The sequence below is a fragment of the Strix uralensis genome, chromosome 35, assembly GCF_047716275.1.
Source record: "Strix uralensis isolate ZFMK-TIS-50842 chromosome 35, bStrUra1, whole genome shotgun sequence".
Taxonomy (NCBI): domain Eukaryota; kingdom Metazoa; phylum Chordata; class Aves; order Strigiformes; family Strigidae; genus Strix; species Strix uralensis.
In genome coordinates, this window is record NC_134006.1 from 1979893 (window position 1) to 1993114 (window position 13222).

Genomic DNA, 13222 nt, shown 5'->3' on the forward strand with positions numbered 1-13222 from the left:
CTTCCTCCTGCATTCAGCAGATGTTTGCCTCTTATCAGTCTTACAGTTTCTCCTCCAGGGCAAAGTCCTTAGCAAGGTCAAGATTGTATCAGGTTTACACAATGGAGCCACATAGCATATGGCTTACACAATAGAGCCAGTGATTAGTGGAAAACATTTGCACAGGCCACAGGCCTGGGATCCCAGCCTCAACACCCGGGCCATGAGGTGGGGGACCTGAATGCAGCCAAGGCCGAGACAATTAGTTAGGGTGGCCGTGGCTTTGGGATAAGGTAATTAAAAAGAGGAACTTGGGAGCAGGAGAAGGGAAATACCTCTGCAAACAGCGAGGGTGAGGAAGGACAGCAGGAGGGGGCAAGTGCGCCGGAGCAGAGACTGCCCTGCACCCATGGAGACCCACGGGGGAGCAGAGCCCCCCCCAGAGCCCCTGGGAGGGACCCACGTGGGAGGAAGATCGTGGAGGACTGTCTCCCGTGGGAGGGAGCCCACGCCAGAGCAGGGGAGGAGTGTGAGGAGTCCTCCCCCTGAGGAGGAAGGAGCGGCAGAGACAACGGGTGATGGACTGACCCCAACCCCCATCCCTGCCCCCTGCACCGGTGGGGGGAGGAGGGAGAGAAATGGGGAGAAAAGCTGAGCCTGGGAAGAAGGGATGGGGGAGGGAAGGTGTTTTGAAGATGTGGTTGTATTTCTCACTGTCCTGCTCTGTCACATTGGTACATTGGTGGGGGTGGGGGTGTTCAAATTCGATTGCTGTTCGTTCTTCCTTCCCCGATGGAGTCTGTCTGTTGCTTGAGCCCATAATGGGGGAGTTACACAGCCACCCCCCCCACCCCCTTCCCATCCTTGTCTGGATCCCCCCCGGCCTTTAGTTTTTTTTTCCTTCCTATCCCTCTGGGGGAAGGGGTGAGTGAGCATCTGGGTGGGGCTCAGGTGCCCTCAGGGCTCAAAGCACAACATGGCACTAACAGGCAAGGCCATGCGGGGTGTGAGAAGGAGGAGAAGGGAAGGGAGGGAGCCGAGCAGGCAGAGACATGGAGCAGGTGGCTGCTCTTCATGTCCGTTAAGAGTCCCCAACTCCTTTGGTCTCCCCACAGGGGCTGGGACAGACAAGCAGAAGGAGGAGCAGTGCCAGCCCAGGGAAGAGCAGAGGGGGATGCTGCAAGGGCCCGAAGAGGAGCCCCAGAGCCCCACGGTGGACGTGGAGCACGATGGCCAACAGCAGCCAGATGATACGCAAGGGAGCCATGCACCAAGGGAACCCCAAAAATGCTCTTTCAAAGAGACGTGTGCTAAAGACCTTCAAGAAGCCTCAACTGAATCACGAAGTAGCTCCAGAGAGAAGAAGTACAAGTGTGAGCACTGTGGGAAGGTCTTCGGCTGGGGGAGCAACCTGAGCCGTCACCGAAAGATCCACATGGGAGAAAAGCTCTACAAGTGCCGGCATTGCGGGATGAGCTTCACACAGAGAGGAAACCTCCTGTGTCACCAGAGGACACACACCAAGGAGAAACGTTTTCTCTGTGCCACGTGTGGGAAACGCTTCTCCTTTATCTCGTACCTCGTCAAGCACCAACGCATCCACACGGGAGAGAGACCGTACATCTGCTCAGACTGTGGCAAGACCTTTCGGCAGAGTTATCACCTCACGAGGCATCGGAAAACTATCCACAATGGTGAGACCTCTGAGGGGGCTTAACTCCATATCGCCTTGTGCTCAGTTATAAAATGGAGAGGAGGGGGTTTGGAGGTGGGGGTTGGCCAGATTTTGGTCAGGAACTGGCTGGGTATCCATCTCCCCATCAGAGGTTTTGAGTGATGGCGTTACATGTCTCCTCCTTTCTGTCAGTCTGTATCCTCCTGTCTGTCTACTATTAAACTATTTTTCCTTCATCTATGGGTTTTCTCAGTTTTCCTCCTCTTTTTCCCTTCTGAGGTTCACCCCCAGCGGGTGGGAGCAGCCAACAGCCCAACCCTGCCACATCCCAACCTGACCCATGTCCATCCCCGGCTCTACTGAGGGGTGGGGGGAGTTTTGGGGGGGTGAAAATGGGAACCAAGGGTGAGAGCTGGTTCAGGATGAAGAAGGAGGAGGGATGGGAGAGGGATGAAGGAGGAGGAGGAAGGGAACGGATGAAGTGCTAAGACAAACCCCAAATTGCTCTTTCAAAGGGATTTGTGCTGAAGATGTTCAGGGGGATGCAACCCACCCACAGAGCAGCTCCAGAGAGATGGTGTACAAGTGTGTGGACTGTGGGAAAGTCTTCAACTGTGGGAGCCACCTGACCCATCACCGACGGATCCACATGGGAGAGAAGCCCTTCAAATGCCAGGATTGCGGGAAGAGCTTCACAGAGAGAGGAAACCTCCTGTGTCACCAGAGAATACACACCAAGGAGAAGCCCTTTATCTGCACCACATGTGGAAAAAGCTTCACATGGTGCTCGAGCCTCATCACCCACAGACGCATCCACACAAACGAGAGACCTTACGCCTGCTCACACTGTGGGAAGACTTTCCAGAGGAGGCCTCACCTCAGTAAGCATCAGGAAAAGTACCACAACGGTGAGTCCTCAGAGGGGGCTTAACACTGTATCATGTCGTGCTCAGCGATAAAATGGAGAGGAGGGAGTTTGGGGGTGGGGTTTGGCCAGAATTTGGTCAGGAACTGGCTGGGCATCCATCTCCCAATGGGTGGGGGTCAGTGATGGCCTCCTGCCAAACTATTTTTACCTCCACTCAGGGTTTTTCTTGATTTTCCTCTTCTATTCCCCTTCCTGGGTTCACCCACAGCGGGTGGGAGCAGCCAACAGCCCAAACCTGCCCCATCCTGACCTGTCCCATCTCCATCCCCGGCCCTCGTGGGGAGTGAATGTGGGGACCAAGGTTGGGTGCTGGTCCAGGGAGAAATAGGAGGACAATAGGGAGAGGGGGAAGGATGAAGGTGGAATGGAAGAAGAAAATGGATGAAGTACCAACAGAACCCTGAAATTGCTCTTTCAAAGGGACATGTGCTGGAGATGTTCAAAAACACACAACCCAACGATGCAGAACCTCCGTAGAGTACAAGTGTGAGCACTGTGGGAAGGTCTTCACCTGCGGCAGCAACCTGAACCGACACCGACGGATTCACACGGGAGAGAAGCCCTTCAAGTGCCAGGATTGTGGGAAGAGCTTCACACAGAAATCGAACCTCCTGAGTCACCAGAGGACACACACCAAACAGAAGCGATTTTGTTGCACCATATGCGGGAAAGACTTCTTTCCATCAGAATTCATCAGACACCAACGCACTCACATGGTGGAGAGACCGTACGCCTTGTCACAGTGTGAGATGACTTTCCAGCAGAGTTATCACCTCTACCTCAGGAGGCATCAGTTAGTTGTCCAGAATGGTGAGTCCTTGGCCGGGTCTTAAACCCGTATCACATCGGGCTCATACAGAAAATGGAGAGGAGGGGGTTGGGGGTGGGGGGTGGCCAGATTTTGGTCAGGATCCGGCTGGGCATCCATCTCCCCATGGGTGGGGGTGAGTGATGGCCTCCTCCAGCTGCCTACCTCTTCTGGCCTCCTCGTGCAAAACTATTTTCACTTCCACCCATGGGTTTTCTTGCTTTTCTTCTTCTTTTCCCCTTCCCAGTTTCACCCTCAGAGGGTGGGAGCAGCCAACAGCCCAACCCTGCCCCATCTGTACGTGACCCTTCTCCATCCCTGACCCTCCCGGGGGGTGGGGGGAGTTTTGGGGGGATGAAAGTGGGGACCAAATTTGGGTGCTGGTCCAGGGTGAAGAAGGGGGAGAAATGGGGTAGAAGGAGGAAAAGCAAGGATATGAAGGAGAATGATGAGTATCAGGAAGAGGGAAGACACAAACACACATACAGAGCCATGGGCACCTGTGAACTTGCACCCCCATTTCCTTTTGCGCTTGTGCAAACCCGCACTGATGCACAGTCACACACAAACACAAACCCCACACCTTTATGTGCGCGCACACACACACACATAAGCCCCTGTTCATTTAAACACTCACCAACACTAGAAGGGCTTCAGGGGCTGGCAGCACCGTACTGGGTGGTACTGGTCTGGACGGGAGCTGGAGTAGGTGGCTGCTCTTCATGTGCTTTAAGAGGCACCAGCTGAGCCCCTTTGGTCTCCCCACAGGGGCTGGGACAGACAAGCAGAAGGAGGAGCAGTGCCAGCCCAGGGAAGAGCAGAGGGGGATGCTGCAAGGGCCTGAAGAGGAGCCCCAGAGCCCCACGGTGGACGTGGAGCACGATGGCCAACAGCAGCCAGATGATACGCAAGGGAGCCACGCACCGAGAACACCCCGAAAATGCTCTTTCGAAGGGATGTGTGCTGAAGAACTTCAAGATGCTGCAACCCAACCACGGAGTAGCTCCAGACAGAAGGAGTACAAGTGTGAGGAGTGTGGGAAGGTCTTCAGTTGGGGGACCAATCTGACCCGTCACCAACGGATCCACATGGGAGAGAAGCCCTACAAGTGCTGGGATTGTGGGAAGAGCTTCACGCAGAGATGGAACCTCCTCTGTCACCAGAAGACACACACAGGGCAGAAGCGGTTTCACTGCAACATATGCAGGAATTACTTCTCCTTTATGTTGGACCTCATCAAACACCAACGCACCCACACAGGAGAGAGACCGTACACTTGCTCGTGTTGTCAGATGACTTTCTGGCGGAGTGATCACCTCAGGAGGCATCAGTTAGCTGTCCACAATGGTGAGTCCTTGGAGGGTGCTTAACCCCGTATATGACATGCTCAGCAATAAATGGAGAGGACGGGGTTTGGGGGTGGGGGTTGGCCAGAGTTTGGTCAGGAACTGGCTGGGCATTCATTTCCCCTTAGGTGTGGGTGAGTGAGGGCCTTTGCATATTTCCTCTGTCTGTCTCCTGCTATTGAACAATTTTTCAATTCCATGTCGAGGTTTTCTCACTCACTTTTCCTCTTCTTTTCCCCTTCCCGGGTTCACCCACAGTGGGCGGGAGCAGCCAACAGCCCAACCCTGCTCCATCCCACCTGACCCATCTCCATCACTGGACTTCCCGGGGCTGAGGGGTGTTTGGGGAGGGGGATGAAAGTGGGGACCAAGTTTGGGTTCTGGTCCAGGGTAAAGAAGCGGGGGGGGTGAAGGACAAGGACGAGTAGGAATATGAAGGATGAAGGAGGACAAGGGGTATCAGTAAAAGGGGTTACACACAGACACGCACCCTCCTCTCCTCAGACACTTGTGCAAACCCACACTCATGCACACCCACACAAAAACACAACCCCCACAACTTCACATGCACACAGATGCACGCAGAGACACAGACACACACTCATACCCCTCTCCGTGCCTTTACACACTCAGCAACACTAGAAGGGCTCCAGCAGCTAACAGCACTGTACTGGGTGGTGCTGGTCTGGGTGGGAGCTGCTGGAGTAGGTGGCTGCTCTTCATGTCCCTTAAGAGCCCCCAGCTGAGCCCCTTTGGTCTCCTCACAGGGGCTGGGACAGACAAGCAGAAGGAGGAGCAGTGCCAGCCCAGGGAAGAGCAGAGGGGGATGCTGCAAGGGCCTGAAGAGGAGCCCCAGAGCCCCATGGTGGACGTGGAGCATGATGGCCAACAGCAGCCAGATGATATGCAAGGGAGCCACAGGCCAAGAACACCCCGAAAAAGCTCTTTCAAAGGGAGGTATGGTGAAGAACGTCAAGAAGTCACAACCCAACCACCGAGAAGCTCCAGAGGGAAGGTGTACAAGTGTGAGCACTGTGGGAAGGTCTTCAATCATGGGAGCAACCTGAGCTGTCACCAACGGATCCACACTGGAGAGAAGCCCTACAAGTGCGTGGACTGTGGAAAGAGCTTTACAGAGAGTGGGAACCTCCTTTGTCACCAGAGGACACACACTAAGGAGAAACCCTTTGTCTGCACCACGTGTGGGAAATGCTTTTCCTTTAGCTCAAACCTCATTGTCCACCAACGCATCCACACGGGAGAGAGACCATACATCTGCTCGCACTGTGCGATGACGTTCCGGCAGAGAGATCACCTCAGGAGGCATCAGCAAGCCCTCCACAATGGTGAGTCCAAAGATGTGGCTTAATCCCGTATCCTGTTGTACTCAGCAAAACAATACAGAGGAGGGTTTTGGGGGCGTGGGTGGCAGAGTTTGGTCAGGAACTGTCTGGGCATCCATCTCGCCATGGGAAGAGGTGAGTGATGGCCTCCTCCATCCTCCTCCTGCCACTTCTAGTCAAACTTTTTAACCTCCACCAACAGGGGTTCTCACTTTTCTTCCTCTTCCCCCCACGGTGGGTGAGAGCAGCCAACAGCCCAACCCTGTCCCATCCCGACCTGACCCATCTCCATCCCTGCACCTCAGGTGGGGTGGGGGGATTTTTTGGGGGCGGGGGTTAAAGTGTGGACCAAGAGTGGGCGCTGGTCCAGGTTGAAGAAGCGGGAAGGATGGGGGAGGAGTAAGGAAGAAGGATTGGAAGGGATGGAGGAGAAGTGTGAGAAGGAAGAGGACACACACACACCACACACACAGAGCTCCAAACATTTACATGTTCATTAGCGCTAGTAGGGCTCCAGCAGCTGACAGCACCATACTGGGATGTACAGGTCTGGGTGGGAGCTGCTGGAGTAGGTGGCTGCTCTTCATGTGCTTTAAGAGGCACCAGCTGAGCCCCTTTGGTCTCCCCACAGGGGCTGGGACAGACAAGCAGAAGGAGGAGCAGTGCCAGCCCAGGGAAGAGCAGAGGGGGATGCTGCAAGGGCCTGAAGAGGAGCCCCAGAGCCCCACGGTGGACGTGGAGCACGATGGCCAACAGCAGCCAGATGATATGCAAGGGAGCCACAGACCAAGGGAACCCCAAAAAAGATCATTCCAAAGGACGTGTGCTGAAGACACTGAAGAAGCCACAACCCAACCACAAAGTAGCTCCAGACAGAAGGAGTACAAGTGTGAGCACTGTGGGAAGGTCTTCATGTCTGGGAGCAACCTGAGCCGTCACCGACAGATCCACACAGGAGAGAAACCCTTCAAGTGTGTGGACTGCGGAAAGAGCTTTACGGAGAGCAGGTACCTCCTCTGTCATGAAAGGACACACACCAAGGAGAAACCCTTTGTCTGCACTACGTGTGGGAAACGCTTTTCCTTTAGCGCAAGCCTCTTTGTCCATCAACGCATCCACACGGGAGAGAGACCATACGTCTGCACACACTGTGCGATGACATTCCGGCAGAGAGATCACCTCAGGAGACATCAGCAAGCCCTCCACAATGGTGAGTCCTCAGATGGGGCTTAATCCCATATCATGTTGTACTCAGCAATAAAATGGAGAGGAAGGGGTTAGGGATTGGGTTTGCCAGAGTTTGGTCAGGAACTGTCTGGGCATCCATCTTGCCATGGGCAGAGGTGAGTGATGGCCTCCTCCATCCTCCTCCTGCCACTTCTCGTCAAATTTTTTTTACCTCCACCCACATGTGTTCTCACTTTTCTTCATCTTCCCCTCACGGTGGGTGGGAGCAGCCAACAACCCAACCCTGCCCCATCCTGACCTGAACCATCTCCATCCCTGCACTTCCTGGGGGGTGGAGGGAGTTTTGGTGGGGGGGTTAAAGTGGGGGCAAGAGTGGGCGCTGGTGCAGGTTGAAGAAGCGGGAGGGATGGGGGAGGAGTAAGGATGAAGGGTGGAAAGGGATGGAAGAGGATTGTGAGCAGGAACAGGGGACACACACACACACCCCCCAAGCATTTACATGCTCAGCAGCACTAGAAGGGCTCCAACAGCTGGCAGCACTGTACTGGGTGGTACTGATCTGTGTGGGAGCTGCTGGAGTAGGTGGCTGCTCTTCATGTGCCTTAAGAGGCACCAGCTGAGCCCCTTTGGTCTCCCCACAGGGGCTGGGACAGACAAGCAGAAGGAGGAGCAGTGCCAGCCCAGGGAAGAGCAGAGGGGGATGCTGCAAGGGCCCGAAGAGGAGCCCCAGAGCCCCACGGTGGACGTGGAGCACCATGGCCAACAGCAGTCAGATGATACACAAGGGAGCCACAGACCAAGAAGACCCCGAAAACGCTCTTTCAAAGGGACATATGTTGAAGACTCTCAGGAAGCCACAACCCAACCACAGAGTAGCTCCAGACAGAAGGAGTTCAAGTGTGAGCACTGTGGGAAGGTCTTCACCTGGGAGAGCAGCCTGAGCCGTCACCGATGGATCCACACGGGAGAGAAGCCCTTCAAGTGCCGCGATTGTGGGAAGAGCTTCAGGGATAGCTGGAAATTCCTTCATCACCAGAGGACACACACAGAGGAGAAGCCCTTTCTCTGCAACATGTGTGGGAAACGCTTCTCCTGTAGCTCGAACCTCGTTGTCCACCGACGCATCCACACAGGTGAGAGACCGTATGCCTGCTCCCACTGCGGGAAGAGCTTCCAGCAGAGAGGTCACCTCAGGAGGCATCAGGAAGCCCTTCACAATGGTGAGTCCTTAGTGAAGGGATTTAGTGTGAGGTGTCCCAGGCCCTGGTGGAGCTGTGGGTGGGGATGGCCTGGAGAAGTACGTGGTGGGGCTGTGCTGGGACTCCTGCTCCCAGCGTGGCAGCAGTGCTGGGCTGGGAGATGGCCCTGGGGATGGATTTGCTCTGTCCCCAGGTTGGGTTGAACGAGTGGTGGGGATGGTCCTGCTGGGAGCAGGAGGTTGGACTGGAGACCTCCAAGGAATGGAGCTGCCCTGGAAGAACCTCCTTGCTGCAGGGGGGTTCCTGAGTCAGTCTTGGCAATAGCAAATGGCCTCCAAGCACATTTCCCAGGTGTGTCTGTGGACGCGGAGGCCTCTCTGCACCCATCCTCCACCACTGCAAATCCCCTCCTGCGTCTTCCCAGCTTGCATTACCCCAACAGATACTGGGGTTTCCCCTCCATCCTTGGCTGGGGAGGTCCCGTTGGGGCAATGCTGTGCTGGGTTTGTGTGGTGGGGGGTGGGGTTTGGCAGTGGGTGACGGAGCTACAGCGATGGCCCCTGTGAGAAGATTCTCAAAGCTCTGCTGGCTCCAAGTGGGACCCGCATCTGGCCAAGGCCGAGCTCATTAACGGCGATGGCTGTGCCTCTGCGATAACGTATTTAAGGAGGGAAAATGGGAAGGGTTTTGGGGACATTGAGGAGGAGTTAGGAGAAGGACATGTCTGCGAACACTAAGGTCTGCGGAAGGAAGGGGAGAGGAAGGGAGGAGGTGCCGAAGCAGAGCCCCCCTGTATCCCGTGGTGAGAGGACAGGGCTGCCCCTCTGCCACCCCTGGAGGTCACCGGGGGAGCAGAGTCCCACCTGCAGCCTGGGGAGGCCTCCACAGCGGAGCAGGCGGCTGCGTGTAAAGGAGTCAGAGGCTCTGAGGGGAGAAGAAGCCCCAGCTGTTGTAGTCCAACGCTGGGAGGACTGAAACACATGGGGGTGACCCACGTCGGAGCAGCCTGGGAACGGCTGCAGCCCATGGGAAGACTCAACACTGGGGAATGTTTGTGGAGAGGGGAGCCATGTGGGGCAGGGGCAGAATGGGGAGAAGTCGCCCCCACCTCTGAAGGAAGAAGGGGTGGACTGACTGCACCGCCCTCCCCTGCCCCTGCACTGCTCAGGGGAGGAGGTAGAGAGATGGGGAACAAAACTGAGCCAGGGAGAAGGGAGGGGTGTGGGGAGGGCTTTAAGATGTGCTAACACTTCTCACTGTCCCATTCTGTCTGTTAAGTGTTGTTTCTCTTAGTGTTTTCAATAAAGTGATGTTCTTTTTGCCAGAAACCCTAAGGGGTGAGCCACCCCTCCCTGCTCTTATCTGCATTCCAGAGCCTTATGCTTCTCCTTCTCCTTCCGAGCCCTGGGGGAAGGGGTGACATAATGGCTGGGTAATGCTCAGTTGCCCTGTGGGCTCAAACCACAACAAATGGCTTTGTCTTTCTCCAGCAGGCACCAAGAGCACCCAGCTGGAGCCAGGACAAGCACCCCAGGTGGTGGGAAAGATCTAGAGCAAAGAGGAGTAGTCACCGATGGGACAAGGGGATGGCGTGAAGAACACCCATGCAGCCACGAGCAAGCTGGTGGCCCATGACAAGCAGGGGATCTATAAATTCCCCGAGTGTGGGAAGATCTTCAAGGACTTCTCCAACCTCATCTCCCACGACAGGGCCCATAAGGGAGAGAGACCGGACAAGTGCCTGGAGTGTGGGGAGTGCTTCAGCCACAGCTCGAGCCTTTCCACGCATCGGAGGACCCACACTGGAGAGAAACCTTCTTCCTGCTCTGACTGTGGGGAATCCTTTCCTCAGAAGCAAACACTCATCTTACATCAGCAGATCCACACCGGGGACATGTGGAACCACTGTCAGCAATGCCAGAAAACCTTCCGGACCAGCTCCCACCTCACCACGCACGAGTGTTTCCACACACAGGAGAGCTCCCACACGTGCCTGTTCTGCGGGAAGTCATTCAGTGTGGGCACCGGGTGTCTTGTCCATTAGAGACCCCACTTGGGAAGATGCCTGTGGGCCAGGGAGCTTCTCTAGAGGGAGACGGGCCACAAAATTAGGGACTTGTCACCTTCCTGGGTAGGGACTTACAGCCCTCTCGTCTCATCCCATGAGACAGATGATTTTGGAGTGGAAATTCAGAGATGTCTGGGAGATGCTAATGTCCCAGCAAGGTATATTTGGGGGGATGAGGGGTTGTGTGAGCCTCTCTCTGATTTAAATGTTGAGTACCTGCACATCAGAGTAAATTTGGAGATTTACCAGCAGGTGCCTTGGGTACATGGACAACGTGGCTCTTCCTTCACCCCAGCACGTGGGACCATCATGTTAAAAAGCCCCAGCATCTCCTTGGGGACTCGTGGGGCTGGGCAGAGGCGATGTTTAAGAAATGCTGCCTTCCTGGGAAACCAGGGTGCTCCCATGAGTCCAAAGAGATTGTAAAGGCTCGTTAGGCAGCGAGGTCGTTAACCAGACCCAGCGTTGAGCAAACTGCTGGACAGTCTTGGTACGACGTCTTGGTGGGATGTTGGTTGTGTGGTACAAGCTGTGACCACCGTGTTGTATTTTACTCCATTTGCTCTTAGTATGTTTATCTCTCCCTGTTCATCTCTCGCTTCGTTAAATGTGTGTACCGTTAATTATTACCTGATTCCAAGCTGTGAGGATGAACTTCAATGATGACGCTCACCAAGGCCGAGGGTTTTGTGGTTCCCGGTGGGATACAGCGATACCGGAAGATGATGGTGGAGGGATGAGCCGCTCTCACCCATGGCTCTTCGGGGACTATTTTACCCTGAGGAAGGAGAGGTTGGTGATGGGGTAAACCAGAGAAAAATGTCTTGGGTTCTTTGGAGGAAGCAAAACCCCATCCAGGACCCTGCAATCAAAATGGAGCGTATGGGATGCTCCTGTCGTTATGTAGGTGCACACAGATGTAGATGGATACACACAGACCCAGGGGGTGTGTACGTCCCTTACAGGAAATCAAAGGAACACCTCTCTTTTTTTTTTTTAAGTTTCTATCAAATAAAGTGGATTTTGCTCATAATGGGTTTCAGATTTGTGTCCTGTTCGTTGAAGAGTGAATAGATTTGGGGGATGCACAAGAGATGGGGAGGGGGGACGCAACCAGGCAGATGACCCAACCCAACCCAAGAGCTATTCCTGGCCCTATCTCATCCTGCTTCTCAGAGACTCCTCCAGCCTCTCTGCCCTCTGGGGCAGGATGTTCCCCTCTGCTCACACTTCTCTCCCCCCTCCAGGGCAGAGTCGTTAGCCAGACATCCCTTGGTTATGCAAAGCTGGGGTGACTCACCCCTTAGCCCCTGGTCCCTTCCTTTGTCCCAACACTCTTCAAGCAGTGACTGACCCTGGCATTGGTCTATTCCCGAGTTCGGAACGAGCAGAGCAGAGAATTTCCTGAAGACATCACATCCCTGGTCCTGCGGGGTGGGGTGAGGTTTGCGGGGGTGTGTGTGAATGTGGGGAACAAGGGCGGGCGCTGGTCTGGGGTGAAGAAGGAGGAGGGATGGGGGAAGGGGAGGACAAAGGAGGGGGAGGGCGAGGGGCAGGAAGAGGGGACACACACAGACAGAACCATGGGCACGCGGGCGTTCGCACCCCCATCTCCTTCCACACCTGTGCACACCCAGATAATCCTGGGGCGGGGGGGGGGTATTCTGCCCGCACAGTCCCCCCTTCCCTGCAGGGATTTTCCTGAGGGATGGAGAATCCACGTCCAGCCGCCCCCCATAACCCGCAGCACTCCTGGGTGTCCCCCCCTTGCAGGTCCCGCAGGCAGGGTAGAGGCAGGGTAGAGGCAGGGTACCTGCTGCCGCCTCTCGGGGTGCTCAACACCCCCTGCCCGGGGCTCAGCACCCATCCGGCTGCACCCTGTTGTGCTGGTTTGTGTGTGGAGGGGTTGGGAGTTGGGGGAGGGGGCTACAGGGGGGCCTCTTGGGAGAAGATGCTCAAAGCTCCCCCGGGCTCCAAATCGGACCCGCCCCTGGCTAAGGCCTAGTGAATTAGAGACAGTGGCCGGGCCCCTGGAATAAGGTATTTAAAGGGGGAACATGGAAGGCGGAGGAAGAGGAGGGTGGGAGGGTAATACCTCTGCAAACAGCTAGGGTGAGGAAAGACGGGAGGATGGTAGAGGTGCTCTGGAGCAGAGACTGCCCTGCACCAGTGGAGACCCACAGGGGAGCAGGAGCCCCCCCCCAGCCCCTAGGAGGGACCCACGTGGGAGGAAGAGTGGGAGGAAGATGGTGGAGGACTGTCTCCCGTGGGAGGGAGCCCACGCCGGAGCAGGGGAGAAGTGTGAGGAGTCCTCCCCCTGAGGAGGAAGGAGCGGCAGAGTCAACGGGTGATGGACTGACCCCAACCCCCATCCCTGCCCCCTGCACCAGTGGGGGGAGGAGGGAGAGAAATGGGGAGCAAAGCTGAGTCCGGGAAGAAGGGATGGGGGGGTGGAAGGTGTTTCGAAGATGTGGTTGTATTTCTCACTGTCCTGCTCTGTCACATTGGTACATTGGTGGGGGTGGGGGTGTTCAAATTCGATGGCTGTTCTTTCTTCCTTCCCCGATGGAGTCTGTCTGTTGCTTGAGCCCATAACAGGGGAGTCATCCCCCCCACCCCCCACTATTGTGTCTGGATCCCCCCCCTGGCCTTTGGTTTTATTTTTTCTTCCCCATCCCTGTGGGGAGG

General features: G+C 55.7%; 1 protein-coding gene across 1 annotated transcript in view; it reads left to right on the forward strand.

Annotated features, from left to right (window-relative positions):
- The window catches only part of LOC141936873 (uncharacterized), a 122340-nt gene that overhangs the window by 74210 nt on the left and 34908 nt on the right, over positions 1-13222 (forward strand). The window contains 4 exon segments of the mRNA XM_074854214.1: positions 4159-4737; positions 5504-6082; positions 6711-7289; positions 7909-8487. Of these exon segments, the coding sequence (XP_074710315.1) occupies positions 4159-4737; positions 5504-6082; positions 6711-7289; positions 7909-8487 (2316 nt within the window).